This window comes from Bufo bufo, chromosome 6 (genome assembly GCF_905171765.1).
Source record: "Bufo bufo chromosome 6, aBufBuf1.1, whole genome shotgun sequence".
NCBI lineage: Eukaryota > Metazoa > Chordata > Amphibia > Anura > Bufonidae > Bufo > Bufo bufo.
This window is the reverse complement of record NC_053394.1, coordinates 8,094,780-8,114,362: the sequence shown is the minus strand read 5'-3', so window position 1 is coordinate 8,114,362 and position 19,583 is coordinate 8,094,780. Positions and strand designations below refer to the sequence as shown.

At 46.0% G+C, this 19,583-nt stretch overlaps 1 protein-coding gene across 1 annotated transcript in view; it reads right to left on the bottom strand.

Annotated features, from left to right (window-relative positions):
* LOC121004617 (nebulin related anchoring protein) overlaps window positions 1-19,583 on the bottom strand; it is a 113,316-nt gene that overhangs the window by 27,580 nt on the left and 66,153 nt on the right. Inside the window, exons 22-29 of the mRNA XM_040436847.1 lie at window positions 15,620-15,931; window positions 10,731-10,835; window positions 10,412-10,510; window positions 9,934-10,038; window positions 8,341-8,448; window positions 7,245-7,358; window positions 6,416-6,613; window positions 5,975-6,079 (exon numbers count right to left, since the gene is read on the bottom strand). Of these exons, the coding sequence (XP_040292781.1) occupies window positions 5,975-6,079; window positions 6,416-6,613; window positions 7,245-7,358; window positions 8,341-8,448; window positions 9,934-10,038; window positions 10,412-10,510; window positions 10,731-10,835; window positions 15,620-15,931 (1,146 nt within the window). The remainder of the gene's footprint in view (window positions 1-5,974; window positions 6,080-6,415; window positions 6,614-7,244; window positions 7,359-8,340; window positions 8,449-9,933; window positions 10,039-10,411; window positions 10,511-10,730; window positions 10,836-15,619; window positions 15,932-19,583) is intronic.

Here is a 19,583-nt window from a genome sequence, read left to right as displayed (position 1 = left end):
AGACTGTATTCTCCTGTCCTACAGTCATCCTCTCCTCTGAAATGGCTGATAACAGGGGGCAATAGATTGTATTCTCCTGTCCTACAGTCATCCTCTCCCCTGAAATGGCTGATAACAGGGAGCAATAGACTGTATTCTCCTGTCCTACAGTCATCCTCTCCCCTGAAATGTCTGATAACAGGGGGCAATAGACTGTATTCTCCTGTCCTACAGTCATCCTCTCCTCTGAAATGGCTGATAACAGGGGGCAATAGACTGTATTCTCCTGTCCGACAGTCATCCTCTCCCCTGAAATGGCTGATAACAGGGGGCAATAGACTGTATTCTCCTGTCCTACAGTCATCCTCTCCTCTGAAATGGCTGATAACAGGGGGCAATAGATTGTATTCTCCTGTCCTACAGTCATCCTCTCCCCTGAAATGTCTGATAACAGGGGGCAATAGACTGTATTCTCCTGTCCTACAGTCATCCTCTCTCCTGAAATGGCTGATAACAGGGGGCAATAGACTGTATTCTCCTGTCCTACAGTCATCCTCCCCCCTGAAATGGCTGATAACAGGGAGCAATAGATTGTATTCTCCTGTCCTACAGTCATCCTCTTCCCTGAAATGGCTGATAACAGGGGACAATAGACTGTATTCTCCTGTCCTACAGTCATCCTCTCCCCTGAAATGTCTGATAACAGGGGGCAATAGACTGTATTCTCCTGTCCTACAGTCATCCTCTCCTCTGAAATGGCTGATAACAGGGAGCAATAGACTGTATTCTCCTGTCCTACAGTCATCCTCTCCCCTGAAATGTCTGATAACAGGGGGCAATAGACTGTATTCTCCTGTCCTACAGTCATCCTCTCCTCTGAAATGGCTGATAACAGGGGGCAATAGACTGTATTCTCCTGTCCGACAGTCATCCTCTCCCCTGAAATGGCTGATAACAGGGGGCAATAGACTGTATTCTCCTGTCCTACAGTCATCCTCTCCTCTGAAATGGCTGATAACAGGGGGCAATAGATTGTATTCTCCTGTCCTACAGTCATCCTCTCCCCTGAAATGTCTGATAACAGGGGGCAATAGACTGTATTCTCCTGTCCTACAGTCATCCTCTCTCCTGAAATGGCTGATAACAGGGGGCAATAGACTGTATTCTCCTGTCCTACAGTCATCCTCCCCCCTGAAATGGCTGATAACAGGGAGCAATAGATTGTATTCTCCTGTCCTACAGTCATCCTCTCCCCTGAAATGGCTGATAACAGGGGACAATAGACTGTATTCTCCTGTCCTACAGTCATCCTCTCCCCTGAAATGTCTGATAACAGGGGGCAATGGACTGTATTCTCCTGTCCTACAGTCATCCTCTCCTCTGAAATGGCTGATAACAGGGGGCAATAGACTGTATTCTCCTGTCCGACAGTCATCCTCTCCCCTGAAATGGCTGATAACAGGGGGCAATAGATTGTATTCTCCTGTCCTACAGTCATCCTCTCCCCTGAAATGGCTGATAACAGGGGGCAATAGATTGTATTCTCCTGTCCTACAGTCATCCTCTCCCCTGAAATGGCTGATAACAGGGGCCAATAGACTGTATTCTCCTGTCTTACAGTCATCCTCTCCCCTGAAATGGCTGATAACAGGGAGCAATAGATTGTATTCTCCTGTCCTACAGTCATCCTCTCCCCTGAAATGGCTGATAACAGGGGGCAATAGACTGTATTCTCCTGTCCTACAGTCATCCTCTCCCCTGAAATGGCTGATAACAGGAGGCAATAGACTGTATTCTCCTGTCCTACAGTCATCCTCTCCTCTGAAATGGCTGATAACAGGGAGCAATAGACTGTATTCTCCTGTCCTACAGTCATCCTCTCCCCTGAAATGGCTGATAACAGGGAGCAATAGATTGTATTCTCCTGTCCTACATTTATCCTCTCCCCCTGAAATGGCTGATAACAGGGAGCAATAGACTGTATTCTCCTGTCCTACAGTCATCCTCTCCCCTGAAATGGCTGATAACAGGGAGCAATAGATTGTATTCTCCTGTCCTACAGTCATCCTCTCCCCTGAAATGGCTGATAACAGGGAGCAATAGATTGTTTTCTCCTGTCCTACAGTCATCCTCTCCCCTGAAATGGCTGATAACAGGGAGCAATAGACTGTATTCTCCTGTCCTACAGTCATCCTCTCCCCTGAAATGGCTGATAACAGGGGGCAATAGACTGTATTCTCCTGTCCTACAGTCATCCTGTCCCCTGAAATGGCTGATAACAGGGGGCAGTAGACTGTATTCTCCTGTCCTGCAGTCATCCTCTCCCCCTGAAATGGCTGATAACAGGGAGCAATAGACTGTATTCTCCTGTCCTACATTCATCCTCTCCCCCTGAAATGGCTGATAACAGGGAGCAATAGACTGTATTCTCCTGTCCTACAGTCATCCTCTCCCCTGAAATGGCTGATAACAGGGAGCAATAGATTGTATTCTCCTGTCCTACAGTCATCCTCTCCCCTGAAATGGCTGATAACAGGGGGCAATAGACTGTATTCTCCTGTCCTACAGTCATCCTCTCCCCTGAAATGGCTGATAACAGGGGGCAATAGACTGTATTCTCCTGTCCGACAGTCATCCTCTCCCCTGAAATGGCTGATAACAGGGGGCAATAGATTGTATTCTCCTGTCCTACAGTCATCCTCTCCCCTGAAATGGCTGATAACAGGGGGCAATAGATTGTATTCTCCTGTCCTACAGTCATCCTCTCCCCTGAAATGGCTGATAACAGGGGGCAATAGATTGTATTCTCCTGTCCTACAGTCATCCTCTCCCCTGAAATAGCTGATAACAGGGAGCAATAGACTGTATTCTCCTGTCCTACAGTCATCCTCTCCCCTGACATGGCTGATAACAGGGAGCAATAGACTGTATTCTCCTGTCCTACAGTCATCCTCTCCCCTGAAATGGCTGATAACAGGGGCAATAGACTGTATTCTCCTGTCCTACAGTCATCCTCTCCCCTGAAATGGCTGATAACAGGGAGCAATAGACTGTATTCTCCTGTCCTACAGTCATCCTCTCCCCTGAAATGGCTGATAACAGGGAGCAATAGATTGTATTCTCCTGTCCTACATTCATCCTCTCCCCCTGAAATGGCTGATAACAGGGAGCAATAGACTGTATTCTCCTGTCCTACAGTCATCCTCTCCCCTGAAATGGCTGATAACAGGGAGCAATAGATTGTATTCTCCTGTCCTACAGTCATCCAATCCCCTGAAATGGCTGATAACAGGGGGCAATAGACTGTATTCTCCTGTCCTACAGTCATCCTCTCCCCTGAAATGGCTGATAACAGGGGGCAATAGATTGTATTCTCCTGTCCTACAGTCATCCTCTCCCCTGAAATGGCTGATAACAGGGAGCAATAGATTGTATTCTCCTGTCCTACATTCATCCTCTCCCCTGAAATGGCTGATAACAGGGAGCAATAGACTGTATTCTCCTGTCCTACATTCATCCTCTCCCCTGAAATGGCTGATAACAGGGGGCAATAGACTGTATTCTCCTGTCCTACAGTCATCCTCTCCCCTGAAATGGCTGATAACAGGAGGCAATAGACTGTATTCTCCTGTCCTACAGTCATCCTCTGCCCTGAAATGGCTGATAACAGGGGGCAATAGACTGTATTCTCCTGTCCTACAGTCATCCTCTGCCCTGAAATGGCTGATAACAGGGAGCAATATACTGTATTCTCCTGTCCTACAGTCATCCCCTCCCCTGAAATGTCTGATAACAGGGAGCAATAGACTGTATTCTCCTGTCCTACAGTCGTCCTCTCCTCTGAAATGGCTGATAACAGGGGGCAATAGACTGTATTCTCCTGTCCTACAGTCATCCTCTCCCCTGAAATGGCTGATAACAGGGAGCAATAGATTGTATTCTCCTGTCCTACAGTCATCCTCTCCCCTGAAATGGCTGATAACAGGGGGCAATAGACTGTATTCTCCTGTCCTACAGTCATCCTCTCCCCTGAAATGGCTGATAACAGGGAGCAATAGACTGTATTCTCCTGTCCTACATTCATCCTCTCCCCCTGAAATGGCTGATAACAGGGGGCAATAGACTGTATTCTCCTGTCCTACAGTCATCCTCTCCCCTGAAATGGCTGATAACAGGGGGCAATAGACTGTATTCTCCTGTCCTACAGTCATCCTCTCCCCTGAAATGGCTGATAACAGGGAGCAATAGATTGTATTCTCCTGTCCTACAGTCATCCAATCCCCTGAAATGGCTGATAACAGGGGGCAATAGACTGTATTCTCCTGTCCTACAGTCATCCTCTCCCCTGAAATGGCTGATAACAGGGGGCAATAGATTGTATTCTCCTGTCCTACAGTCATCCTCTCCCCTGAAATGGCTGATAACAGGGAGCAATAGATTGTATTCTCCTGTCCTACATTCATCCTCTCCCCTGAAATGGCTGATAACAGGGAGCAATAGACTGTATTCTCCTGTCCTACAGTCATCCAATCCCCTGAAATGGCTGATAACAGGGGGCAATAGACTGTATTCTCCTGTCCTACAGTCATCCTCTCCCCTGAAATGGCTGATAACAGGGAGCAATAGATTGTATTCTCCTGTCCTACATTCATCCTCTCCCCTGAAATGGCTGATAACAGGGAGCAATAGACTGTATTCTCCTGTCCTACATTCATCCTCTCCCCTGAAATGGCTGATAACAGGGGGCAATAGACTGTATTCTCCTTTCCTACAGTCATCCTCTCCCCTGAAATGGCTGATAACAGGAGGCAATAGACTGTATTCTCCTGTCCTACAGTCATCCTCTGCCCTGAAATGGCTGATAACAGGGGGCAATAGACTGTATTCTCCTGTCCTACAGTCATCCTCTGCCCTGAAATGGCTGATAACAGGGAGCAATATACTGTATTCTCCTGTCCTACAGTCATCCCCTCCCCTGAAATGTCTGATAACAGGGAGCAATAGACTGTATTCTCCTGTCCTACAGTCGTCCTCTCCTCTGAAATGGCTGATAACAGGGGGCAATAGACTGTATTCTCCTGTCCTACAGTCATCCTCTCCCCTGAAATGGCTGATAACAGGGAGCAATAGACTGTATTCTCCTGCCCTACAGTCATCCTCTCCCCTGAAATGGCTGATAACAGGGAGCAATAGACTGTATTCTCCTGTCCTACAGTCATCCTCTTCCCTGAAATGGCTGATAACAGGGAGCAATAGATTGTAATCTCCTGTCCTACAGTCATCCTCTCCCCTGAAATGGCTGATAACAGGGAGCAATAGACTGTATTCTCCTGTCCTACAGTCATCCTCTCCCCTGAAATGGCTGATAACAGGGAGCAATAGATTGTATTCCCCTGTACTACAGTCATCCAATCCCCTGAAATGGCTGATAACAGGGGGCAATAGACTGTATTCTCCTGTCCTACAGTCATCCTCTCCCCTGAAATGGCTGATAACAGGGAGCAATAGACTGTATTCTCCTGTCCTACAGTCATCCTCTCCCCTGAAATGGCTGATAACAGGGGGCAGTAGACTGTATTCTCCTGTCCTACATTCATCCTCTCCCCTGAAATGGCTGATAACAGGGAGCAATAGACTGTATTCTCCTGTCCTACAGTCATCCTCTCCCCTGAAATGGCTGATAACAGGGAGCAATAGACTGTATTCTCCTGTCCTACAGTCATCCTCTCCCCTGAAATGGCTGATAACAGGGGGCAATAGACTGTATTCTCCTGTCCTACAGTCATCCTCTCCCCTGAAATGGCTGATAACAGGGGGCAGTAGACTGTATTCTCCTGTCCTACATTCATCCTCTCCCCTGAAATGGCTGATAACAGGGGGCAATAGATTGTATTAAATGATATAGTGAATGAAGAGAATATGGATGACAGGGTCACTGTCACTTTAATATACATGGAACATGGCTGATAACAGAGAAGTCCTCCGCGTCCGTTACCTCACTGATCAGGTTTGTCGCTCTCTTCCTCTCCTCAATGTCCAGCGCTCCGGGAGTGATGCAGCCGACGCCTCTCATAAAGTTCCGATCCGATCGGTACAAGTTCTAGAAAGAACAGAGCGGCCATTACTGCTTGGCGATCATTCTGTACATGGGGGTCATTTAGCGTTCACAAGAAGAAAAGCAGAACCATGAAATATGCCCCAAACTCATTCATTGTCTTTCTGTGCAGTACCAGCAGCTGCCCTTTTAATGGGGGCGTGGCTTGGGAGTTACAATGTTGCCACATTTGTATCCTGTCCTCACACCATCTTCCTATGTGATTGGTTAGATTCCCCTTAAAGGATTTCCTCATCACATTGATGCCACCTGACCGCCCCCCCCGCTCCCCGGTGTGACCCCGTATCTTGTTCAGTGTGTCACCGGGTTTTGCAGCATTACCTCACTTTGCAGCTTGTAGGCTTTTTTAGCCGTCATAAGTCGGAGGTCATCCGACAGTGCGGTGTAGCGGTGCAGCAGGTGCCTGTAGTCCTGGTCGCTGACCAGAGCCTGCGCCTTCCGGGCGTGGACCAGATTCACCATGTCCAGGGGCAGACGGAAGCGAGACTTACTCTCCGCAAAGCCTTTCTTGTACTGGACCTGGAGATGCACAAAATCAGCCTTCTGGGTAACAAACTATTTCTCATACACTCCAGGATCTCTGCTTGCTCTCGGGGAATGGGAACATTACCGATTCCATCCAGAAACCAGAATCCCGTGCGGATCATGACTTACACAGCTGCAGGACTTGTTACAGTGTATCATTGCTCTACCTACCAACATGAGCATTTGGCTCAGGATGATTTTACAGCCCATGAATGCAAACAATAATTATCCATTCAATGACAGCAAGCACAGATATTGGAATTAGTAATGAAGCCAAAGCTATCAAGAATCAATCTATCTGCTATGCGGTGCTTTTACACCAGGGGGCAGCATGGAGAGGCTTTGAATATGAGGCTGGACTATAGTAAGCGGTCTAGAGTGATAACCTCACTGTATCCGTTTCTGGGAAAGCTGGGTGACAATCGTTCTGCTGAGGCTAAGGCCCCTGAACGCCATGACACCCTTCTACTGGACCGGGGCAGAACGAGGCAGTTTATTGCTCTTCAGCAGTCTGGGAAAGCTGGGTCACAGCCCCTGCGGAAGATGTAATGTGTTTTCTTCCAGAAAGGATACAATTATAACATGATGGGAGTAGTAGTGTAAATAGGTACCACCGATATCTCACCTCACTGGACAGAGACGAGGTGTGCACAGAATGAGACAGGTTCAGGTCGTCCTCCAGTCTGCGCAGGCCGAGCAGTTTACCCTTCGATTTTTCAAACTCCTCTTTATATTTATACTGTGGAGAGAAAGATGGCGGATGGAGGCGGAGCGTTATAATACTACGGGCCATTATAATATCATAGGTGCAGCATTATAATACTACAGGGCATCATAATAATACAGGCAAAGCATTATAATACTACAAGACATTATAAAACTACAGGCCATAATAATACTACAGGACATTATAATACTACAAGACATTATAAAACTACAGGCCATAATAATACTACAGGACATTATAATACTACAAGACATTATAAAACTACAGGCCATAATAATACTACAAGACATTATAAAACTACAGACCATTATAATACTACAGGACATTATAATACTACAGGCCATGATAACAGCACAAGCAGATGAGTATAATATAACAGGTTATTATAAGGCCACGGGTAGAATGAGGGAATTATTTTAGCACGGGGTCAATTAATCTCATTCAAGAATATGATAAATATGCTGAGATTTAAAGGTTGCGGGGCAGTGCAGAACTGCAGGGTCCTGACATTACAGCCGCAGCCCTGACATTACAGCCGTGGTTCTGACATTACAGCCACGGTCCTGACATTACAGCCACGGTCGTGACATTACAGCCACGGCCCTGATATTACAGCCACGGTCCTGACATTACAGCCGTGGTTCTGACATTACAGCCACGGTCCTGACATTACAGCCATGGCCCTGACATTACAGCCACGGTCGTGACATTACAGCCACGGTCCTGACATTACAGCCACGGCCCTGATATTACAGCTATGCTCCAGACATTACAGCCGTGGTTCTGACATTACAGCCACGGTCCTGACATTACAGCCACGGCCCTGACATTACAGCCACGGTCGTGACATTACAGCCATGGTCCTGACATTACAGCCACGGCCCTGATATTACAGCCACGGTGCTGATATTACAGCCGTGGTTCTGACATTACAGCTATGCTCCAGACATTACAGCCACGGCCCTGACAATATGATGTCACACAAGTCGCTTACATCACTGATAATTTCCCCCGACGACTTTGCAGCCTGGAATGGGATGGCGTCCAGCTTCAGCTTGTATCCGCCGTCGCGCATCTGGCTCCAGGACTCCTTGTAGCGGGTCTGTGGGAAGGGAAACAAATACAGGTATACAGGTTGAATCCAAACTGAATTTCCCTTAGACCTATAGCTAACATCTGGAGTTTTTACTGCATAAAATGTAAAAAAATGAACGCTGCCAAAAAAATACGTGTGAACTCCGCCCTACTGTAGTTTTGCTGAACGCACCAATTATTCAATAAAATTCTCCTACAATTTTTTATCTGGGGATCCTGACAGTCCTGCTGACCACACCCACTCATAGCCAAAGCCTGAGAGTCCTGCTGACCACACCCACTCATAGCCAAAGCCTCAGAGTCCTGCTGATCATACCCACACATAGATGAAGCCTGACACTCCTGATGACCACACCCACTCATAGACAAAGACTGACAGTCCTGCTGACCACACTTACTCATAGACAACGGCTGAGAGTCCTGCTGACTAGACTCACTCATAGACAAAGCCTGAGAGTCCTGCTGACCATACCCACTCATAGACAAAGGCTGAGGGTCCTACTGACCATACCCACTCATAGACAAAGGCTGAGGGTCCTACTGACCATACCCACTCATAGACAAAGGCTGAGGGTCCTACTGACCATACCCACTCATAGACAACGACTTAGAGTCCTGCTGACCACAACCACTCGTAGACAAAGCCTGAGAGTCCTGCTGACCACACCCACTCATAGACAACGACTGAGAGTCCTGCTGACCATACCCACTCATAGACGAAGGCTGAGGGTCCTACTGATCATACCCACTCATAGAGAAAGCCTGAGAGTCCTGCTGACCACACCCACTCATAGACAAAGGCTGAGGGTCCTACTGACCATACCCACTCATAGACAAAGGCTGAGGGTCCTACTGACCATACCCACTCATAGACAACGACTTAGAGTCCTGCTGACCACAACCACTCGTAGACAAAGCCTGAGAGTCCTGCTGACCACACCCACTCATAGACAACGACTGAGAGTCCTGCTGACCATACCCACTCATAGACGAAGGCTGAGGGTCCTACTGATCATACCCACTCATAGAGAAAGCCTGAGAGTCCTGCTGACCACACCCACTCATAGACAACGACTGAGAGTACTGCTGACCACACCCACTCATAGACAAAGCCTGATTGTCCTGCTGACCACACCCACTCATAGCCAAAGCCTGAGAGTCCTGCTAACCATACCCACTCATAGACGAAGGCTGAGAGTCCTGCTGACCATACCCACTCATAGACGAAGGCTGAGGGTCCTACTGATCATACCCACTCATAGCCAAAGCCTGAGAGTCCTGCTAACCATACCCACTCATAGAGAAAGCCTGAGAGTCCTGCTGACCACACCCACTCATAGACAATGCCTGAGAGTCCTGCTGAACACACCCCGTCCAGAGTCCTGATTTCTTGTATGTGTTTGTACACATGTAGAGCTGTCAATCATACAACCCATGTTGATAATTATCTGGTGCTCCTCCCCGTATACAGTGCCCATCCACAGATACCCACCTCACTGATGTTCAGGGCATTGAGTTTGGCTTGCAGTAGTTCAGGCAGCTCGGCGGTGGCGGTAAACTGGTGCTTGATGTTTTCCCCCTGCTCTTTATATTTACTCTGTGGAAGAAGATGAAGATTTACTTCTACTCTAGTCACAACCAGAGCTGCATTTACAAATCTTGTTTTCCTGTGTGAGCTCACAGGACAATCAATCCCATGACTGACAACACAGTGTAGATAAACCGCATGTCCTATACCCTAATCACAGCCAGAGCAGCATTCAGTATTCTGCAGGCTGCCACATGGACCCAGTTAACGCCGTGCTTACACATACATGTTTGATACTTTAACTGCCACCTCAATGCAGCGCAGATTTGTAATCTGCATTACTGTAAATGTGTAAATGCAGATCTGGATGTGACTGGAAGAAATTACTTTTTTGAGGCATATGGATGTGGTTTTATTATATAGGGATGGTTTCCCAACTTACGTCCACGGCCTGGTTGTAGCTAATCTTGGCCTGAACCATCTCCGGTGAGTCCTGGACACTGGTGAAGCTGAGGGCGGACGGCAGCTGTCTGTACGATGTCTATGAATTGTGCAAGAAATTGCAATTAGCAAGTAATTTATTAAAGACGTCCTGCAAATACTGACAGATATTATTGATGGACGCAGCCATTAGGCGACATGAGGGCAATTGTCTGCAAGATGCACCAAATATATAGTGTTATAGGCTCCATATTGAAACGGTCTGTGCCATTTTCTGCTACACTATTGATTCATCTCCTTCATTCATCCCAGGGACTGACCTCACTTATCAGCCCGACCGCTTTCTTTGCCTGAAGCACATCCAGTGACCCCGCAGTGATCCAGCCGACCCCTCGCATCCACTTCAGGTCCGATTTATACTGGTTCTGGAAGAAGGAACAGAAAAAGACAATTATTAAATTATATCTGTATGTAGTAATCCCCTGAGCTCCCCCTAGTGGTATCTATATGCAGTAATCTCCTGAGCTCCCTCTAGTGGTATCTATATGTAGTAATCTCCTGAGCTCCCTCTAGTGGTGATTCTATATATCTGTATGTAGTAATCTCCTGAGCTCCCTCTAGTGGTGGCTGTATATATCTGTATGCAGTAATCTCCTGAGCTCCCTCTAGTGGTGGCTGTATATATCTGTATGTAGTAATCCCCTGAGCTCCCTCTAGTGGTATCTATATGCAGTAATCTCCTGAGCTCCCTCTAGTGGTGGCTGCATATATCTGTATGTAGTAATCCCCTGAGCTCCCTCTAGTGGTGGCTGTATATATCTGTATGTAGTAATCTCCTGAGCTCCCTCTAGTGGTGGCTGTATATATCTGTATGCAGTAATCTCCTGAGCTCCCTCTAGTGGTGGCTGTATATATCTGTATGCAGTAATCCCCTGAGCTCCCTCTAGTGGTGACTGTATATATCTATATGCAGTAATCTCCTGAGCTCCCTCTAGTGGTGGCTGTATATATCTGTATGCAGTAATCTCCTGAGCTCCCTCTAGTGGTGGTTGTATATATCTGTATGCAGTAATCTCCTGAGCTCCCTCTAGTGGTGACTGTATATATCTGTATGCAGTAATCTCCTGAGCTCCCTCTAGTGGTGGCTGTATATATCTGTATGCAGTAATCTCCTGAGCTCCCTCTAGTGGTGGCTGTATATACCTGTATGTAGTAATCTCCTGAGCTCCCTCTAGTGGTGGCTGTATATATCTGTATGCAGTAATCTCCTGAGCTCCCTCTAGTGGTGGCTGTATATATCTGTATGCAGTAATCTCCTGAGCTCCCTCTAGTGGTGGCTGTATATACCTGTATGTAGTAATCTCCTGAGCTCCTCTTAATGATGGCTGTATATATCTGTATGTATAAAAATGGAAGTGGGGCACTCTCTTAAGTGAAGGGATCTTTATTATACAATGGTATATATATAAATACAATAAAATTTATTACAGCAGCAGATAAAAGCAAAGTATCAGTCCTACAATAGTATTAAAATTATATTAAATAGTAATCAACATAGATATGGATCCCAAATAAATATATAAATTATTTCATTGTTGTTCCACTCTTCAAGTAGTTATTCAAATAGATATTCATAGAAATACTTTCATTGATGTTATTGATTTATTTGTGTGCCTGCAGGCAAGTGAAAGATAATTCCTTAGTATAACCAGTCTCTTGTAAGCTTCAATCTGTAACTGAGCAGAAAGTTCTCCTGTTGGGAGTAGTAACAAGCTGCAATTCAGTACGTCTGCAACTTTGTATCAACACATGTGTGTATACTGTCCAAAATTCAAAGCAATGTAGCTATTCAATGATTGCGGTAGGTATTGGAAAAGCTACTAATGCATACAGCGGCGTCCCGCTGTGTTTGGTAAAGCGATCGCTATAGGATCAGTGTAATCGTAGCCCGGCGGTCTTTTGGCTGGACAATGAGCCCTCGACTCGGCACACTTGACTTGTGAGATCCCGGTCTCAAGGGCTGCTGTTCTGGATTTGAATTATGGCGCCAATTGGATCTGTGTATTCCACGTGTTCTCGGCGTCTCCAGTATCGCAGTTGGTAAATGTAACAAATCCTTTTCGTACGGCAATGTCCAGGTCACCGGAGTTACACGGTCCTTTCCTTCCTTAAGGGGGGATTCGCACCAGACGCGTTTCGGGGATTTGAGATATTGACTCAAATCGGGGATTTGAGATATGACTGAGGAAGGGGTCAATATCTCAAATCCCCGAAACGCGTCTGGTGCGAATCCCCCCTTAAGGAAGGAAAGGACCGTGTAACTCCGGTGACCTGGACATTGCCGTACGAAAAGGATTTGTTACATTTACCAACTGCGATACTGGAGACGCCGAGAACACGTGGAATACACAGATCCAATTGGCGCCATAATTCAAATCCAGAACAGCAGCCCTTGAGACCGGGATCTCACAAGTCAAGTGTGCCGAGTCGAGGGCTCATTGTCCAGCCAAAAGACCGCCGGGCTACGATTACACTGATCCTATAGCGATCGCTTTACCAAACACAGCGGGACGCCGCTGTATGCATTAGTAGCTTTTCCAATACCTACCGCAATCATTGAATAGCTACATTGCTTTGAATTTTGGACAGTATACGCACATGTGTTGATACAAAGTTGCAGACGTACTGAATTGCAGCTTGTTACTACTCCCAACAGGAGAACTTTCTGCTCAGTTACAGATTGAAGCTTACAAGAGACTGGTTATACTAAGGAATTATCTTTCACTTGCCTGCAGGCACACAAATAAATCAATAACATCAATGAAAGTATTTCTATGAATATCTATTTGAATAACTACTTGAAGAGTGGAACAACAATGAAATAATTTATATATTTATTTGGGATCCATATCTATGTTGATTACTATTTAATATAATTTTAATACTATTGTAGGACTGATACTTTGCTTTTATCTGCTGCTGTAATAAATTTTATTGTATTTATATATATACCATTGTATAATAAAGATCCCTTCACTTAAGAGAGTGCCCCACTTCCATTTTTATATTTATTCTACTTTTTCAGACTGGGTGTTGTCTGTCAGTGGGAGCACCTCTGTTGGATCCCCACCTCATTCTAGTGCGACATTATTTTATATTTATATATCTGTATGTGGTAATCTCCTGAACTCCCTCTAGTGGTGGCTGTATATATCTGTATGTAGTAATCTCCTGAGCTCCCTCTAGAGGTGGCTGTATATATCTGTATGTAGTAATCTCCTGAACTCCCTCTAGTGGTGGCTGTATATATCTGTATGTAGTAATCTCCTGGGCTCCCTCTAGTGGTGGCTGTATATATCTGTATGTAGTAATCTCCTGAGCTCCCTCTAGTGGCGGCTGTATATATCTGTATGTAGTAATCTCCTGAGCTCCCTCTGGTGGTGGCTGTATATATCTGTATGTAGTAATCTCCTGAGCTCCCTCTAGTGGTGGCTGTATATATCTATATTTTCCTTTTTATTTCAGAAAAGTAGGTAAAGCGGCAGTACGTGTAAACGTTTTCGGCTCGCAGGCCTTCAACGGACACTGTGCAGCAGTTAGGTAGAAAAGTCAAAGAAGTGTTGTATACCGGGGGTAGAGGTGCAGGTACGCACCAGAAAGGTAGTTGCGTGCCTGCACCTCTACCTCCGGTGTACAACACTTCTTTGTATTTTCTACCTAACTGCGGTACAGTGTCCGATGAAGGCCTGCGAGCCGAAAACGTTTACACGTACTGCTGCTTTACCTATTTTTCTGAAATAAAAAGGAAAATACATTGATCAAGACAAACATCTTCTGTGATTTATGTCTATTCAGTGTTTCCCAACCAGTGTGCCTCCAGCTGTTGCAAAACTACACCTCCCATCATGCCCGCACAGCCAAAGGCTGTCCGGGCATGCTGGGAGTTGTAGTTTTGCAACAGCTGGAGGCACACTGGTTGGGAAACACTGCGTATAGATACTTGGGGTCGGAACCCTATGCACAGCAAAAAATCCACACAGTGCGACAAAGACCTTTAATGTATATATCTGTATGTAGTAATCTCCTGAGTTTCCTCTAATGGTGATTCTATATATCTGTATGTAGTAATATCCTGAGCTCCCTCTAGTGGTGGCTGTATATATCTGTATGTAGTAATCTCCTGAGCTCCCTCTAGTGGAGGCTGTATATATCTGTATGCAGTAATCTCCTGAGTTTCCTCTAGTGGTGGCTGTAAATATCTGTATGTAGTAATCTGCTGAGCTCCCTCTAGTGGTGGCTGTATATATCTGTATGTAGTAATCTCCTGAGCTCCCTCTAGTGGTGGCTGTATATATCTGTATGTAGCAATCTCCTGAGTTTCCTCTAGTGGTGGCTGTATATATCTGTATGTAGTAATCTCCTGAGCTCCCTCTAGTGGTGGCTGTATATATCTGTATGTAGTAATCTCCTGAGCTCCCTCTAGTGGTGGCTGTATATATCTGTATGCAGTAATCTCCTGAGCTCCCTCTAGTGGTGGCTGTATATATCTGTATGTAGTAATCTCCTGAGCTCCCTCTAGTGGTGGCTGTATATATCTGTATGCAGTAATCTCCTGAGCTCCCTCTGGTGGTGGCTTTATATATCTGTATGTAGTAATCTCCTGAGCTCCCTCTAGTGGTGGCTGTATATATCTGTATGTAGTAATCTCCTGAGCTCCCTCTAGTGGTGGCTGTATATATCTGTATGTAGTAATCTCCTGAGCTCCCTCTAGTGGTGGCTGCATATATCTGTATGCAGTAATCTCCTGAGCTCCCTCTAGTGGTGGCTGTATATATCTGTATGCAGTAATCTCCTGAGCTCCCTCTGGTGGTGGCTTTATATATCTGTATGTAGTAATCTCCTGAGCTCCCTCTAGTTGTAGCTGTGTATATCTGTATGTAGTAATCTCCTGAGCTCCCTCTAGTTGTAGCTGTGTATATCTGTATGCTGAAAGCTTGTGATTTGGAACTTTTTGTCAGAGAAAAAAAAAAAAAAACATTTCAAGTGTTGCACACTCTATGTAGATGATCTTTCTGATAAGGCTGGTGAAGAACTCTAGAAGCCCCTGAAATTGTAATCCCCCAGCTAATTGTATGCTCTCTAATAAGCTGCTTCTGCTTGGGTGGGACCTCTTTTTTGCCATCTCCCTGATTACCCTGGTTGCACTTACATCACTCTGCAGATTATAGGCCTTCTTTGCCCATTGAACCTTCATGTCAGTAGGCAGGGCACTATATCGGTGGTGCACCGTCCTGTAACCACGATCAGTGACCAGGGCTTGTGCCATGGTCGCATGTGCCATGTCTAGCATGTCCATGGATACGTGATAGCGTGACTTTGTGTCCTCAAAACCTTTCTTGTACTCGAGATCACTCTGCATTTTGGTCATCTGGAGAGAGTGGGAAATTGTGGCGTCTTCCTCAGCCCGTTGCACCCCAATCATCTTGCCCCTTGTCTTCTCATATTCTTCCTTATACTTGATCTGCAGATAAGACAATTGCAGGGAGTGACATAAGTCATGAGGAAGAAACCCCTTTCCAGATGTCACCACCTCAGGAGGTCATGAGAAGACTATGGAGAACCTCATGTAGGAAAGGACAGCCCAGAGGCCACTGTATAAATAAAAAGTCTACAACTTTCTTATAGACTTTATGTCCCTTACTGTTTTCAAGATCTCTACTTGCTTTCAGTGAATGAGAAGCATAACGCTATGCACAGCTACCTGTGCTCTCAGCTAAGAAGTGCATACAATTGTATCCAGTCTAGCCACCTAATTGTTTTCCCCGAGTCCATCTGGGGCAGTGGGAAAAGTAGCTAACTGTTACAATAGAGGGGGGAGGGCGGCTTTAGATGCTGCTTTCTCCGGAATAGTAGCAGCTAGAAACGTGCAACTGGTCTTGTTTGATATTCCAGACTTTCATACAAGACCAAAATGACAGCTAATGTCCAAGCAACAGAGGAGAAATCACTGTTAGAAATCGAGTCGGGAATAATCGGGGGTAAAACCTGCTTTTACTTTCACTTTCAGCTTTATTCACAGCATCCCGATTTCTATCAGTGATATCTTCCCCTGTACTGAACGTATTGCTGTCATTCTGGTATTGTCCGAAAGCTTAGAATGTCAGTTTTCAAACAATACTCTTGCTGGTACCAAACCAGAGATATGAGCAGATAAAGCAGACTCCCTCCCTGTCAGTGTGGAGGAGAATGAGGGAGCAGCTGCAGAGCTGACAGGCTGCAGGAGGAGAAGGAAAAAAAACTGTAAAAATATCTAGAAATGGGACATTATCATCATTGTACAGACCCACATAATAAAATTCTGTTATTTTTACCACACAGTGAAAGCCGTAAAAAAAATCCACAAAATAATGTAAAAATTGCTGTTTTTTTAATCTTTCCCCCTAAAATTAAAATAATAAAAGTTATTTAATACACAATATATATTCCCTAAAATGGTTCCTAAAAAACCTACAACTATTCCCGCAAAATAAAATAAAAATTTAGAAGAAAAAGTAAAAAAGTTATGACTGCTAGAACACAAAGGGGGGAAATATTATTGGTTCTTAACCAGTTGCCGCAACTGTAACGCCGAAAGGCGTCATCGCGGCGGCTCCCTCAGGCTACGCTAACGCCGATTGGCGTCATCTCGCGTGAGCCGAGATTTCCTGTGAACGCGCGCACACAGGCGCGCGCGCTCACAGGAACGGAAGGTAAGAGAGTCGATCTCCAGCCTGCCAGCGGCGATCGTTCGCTGGCAGGCTGGAGATGTGATTTTTTAACCCCTAACAGGTATATTAGACGCTGTTTTGATAACAGCGTCTAATATACCTGCTACCTGGTCCTCTGGTGGTCCCCTTTGTTTGGATCGACCACCAGAGGACACAGGTAGCTCAGTAAAGTAGCACCAAGCACCACTACACTACACCCCCCCCCGTCACTTATTAACCCCTTATTAGCCCCTGATCACCCCATATAGACTCCCTGATCACCCCCCTGTCATTGATTACCCCCCTGTCATTGATCACCCCCCTGTAAAGCTCCATTCAGACGTCCGCATGATTTTTACGGATCCACTGATAGATGGATCGGATCCGCAAAACACATACAGGCGTCTCCCTGGAGCCTTCCAGGGGGGGTGATCACCCCATATAGACTCCCTGATCACCCCCCTGTCATTGATCACCCCCCCTGTCAGGCTGCATTCAGATGTCCGTATGATTTTTACGGATACATGGATCGGATCCGCAAAACACATACGGACATCTGAATGGAGCCTTATAGGGGGGTGATCAATGACAGGGGGGTGATCACCCCATATAGACTCCCTGATCACCCCCCTGTCATTGATCACCCCCCCTGTCATTGATCACCCCCCCCTGTCATTGATCACCCCCCCCTGTCATTGATCACACCCCTGTAAAGCTCCATTCAGACGTCGCATGATTTTTACGGATCCACTGATAGATGGATCGGATCCGCAAAACGCATACGGACGTCTGAATGGAGCCTTACAGGGGCGTAATCAATGACTGTGGTGATCACCCCATATAGACTCCCTGATCACCCCCCTGTCATTGATTACCCCCCTGTCATTGATAACCCCCTGTAAAGCTCCATTCAGACGTCCGCATGATTTTTACGGATCCACTGATAGATGGATCGGATCCGCAAAACGCATACGGACGTCTGAATGGAGCCTTACAGGGGCATGATCAATGACTGTGGTGATCACCCCATATAGACTCCCTCATCACCCCCCTGTCATTGATCACCCCCCTGTAAAGCTCCATTCAGACGTCCGCATGATTTTTACGGATCCACTGATAGATGGATCGGATCCGCAAAACACATACAGGCAGCTCCCTGGAGCCTTCCAGGTGGGGTGATCACCCTATATAGACTCCCTGATCACCCCCATGTCATTGATCACCCCCCCTGTCATTGATCACCCCCCCGTCAGGCTGCATTCAGATGTCCGTATGATTTTTACGGATCCACGGATACATGGATCGGATCCGCAAAACACATACGGACATCTGAATGGAGCCTTATAGGGGGGTGATCAATGACAGGGGGGTGATCACCCCATATAGACTCCCTGATCACCCCCCTGTCATTGATCACCCCCCCTGTCATTGATCACCCCTCTGTAAGGCTCCATTCAGACATTTTTTTGGCCCAAGTTAGCGGAAATTATTATTTTTTTCTTACAAAGTCTCATATTCCACTAACTTGTGTCAAAAAATAAAATCTCACATGAAGTCACCCTACCCCTCACGGAATCCAAATGCGTAAAAATTTTTAGACATTTATATTCCAGACTTCTTCTCACGCTTTAGGGCCCCTAGAATGCCAGGGCAGTATAAATACCCCACATGTGACCCCATTTCGGAAAGAAGACACCCCCAGGTATTCCGTGAGGGGCATATTGAGTCCATGAAAGATTGAAATTTTTGTCCCAAGTTAGCGGAAAGGGAGCCTTTGTGAGAAAAAAATAAATAAAATCAATTTCCGCTAACTTGTGCCAAAAAAAAAATTTCTATGAACTCGCCATGCCCCTCATTGAATACCTTGGGGGTGTCTTCTTTCCAAAATGGGGTCACATGTGGGGTATTTATACTGCCCTGGCATTTTAGGGGCCCTAAAGCGTGAGAAGAAGTATGGGATCCAAATGTCTAAAAATGCCCTCATAAAAGGAATGTGGGCCCCTTTGCGCATCTAGGCTGCAGAAAAGTGTCACACATCTGGTATCACCGTACTCAGGAGAAGTTGGGCAATGTGTTTTGGGGTGTCATTTTACATATACCCATGCTGGGTGAGATAAATATCTTGGTCAAATGCCAACTTTGTATAAAAAAATGGGAAAAGTTGTCTTTTGCCGAGATATTTCTCTCACCCAGCATGAGTATATGTAAAAAGACACCCCAAAACACATTGCCCAACTTCTCCTGAATACGGAGATACCAGATGTGTGACACTTTTTTGCAGCCTAGGTGGGCAAAGGGGCCCACATTCCAAAGAGCACCTTTAGGATTTCACAGGTCATTTACCTACTTACCACACATTAGGGCCCCTGGAAAATGCCAGGGCAGTATAACTACCCCACAAGTGACCCCATTTTGGAAAGAAGACAC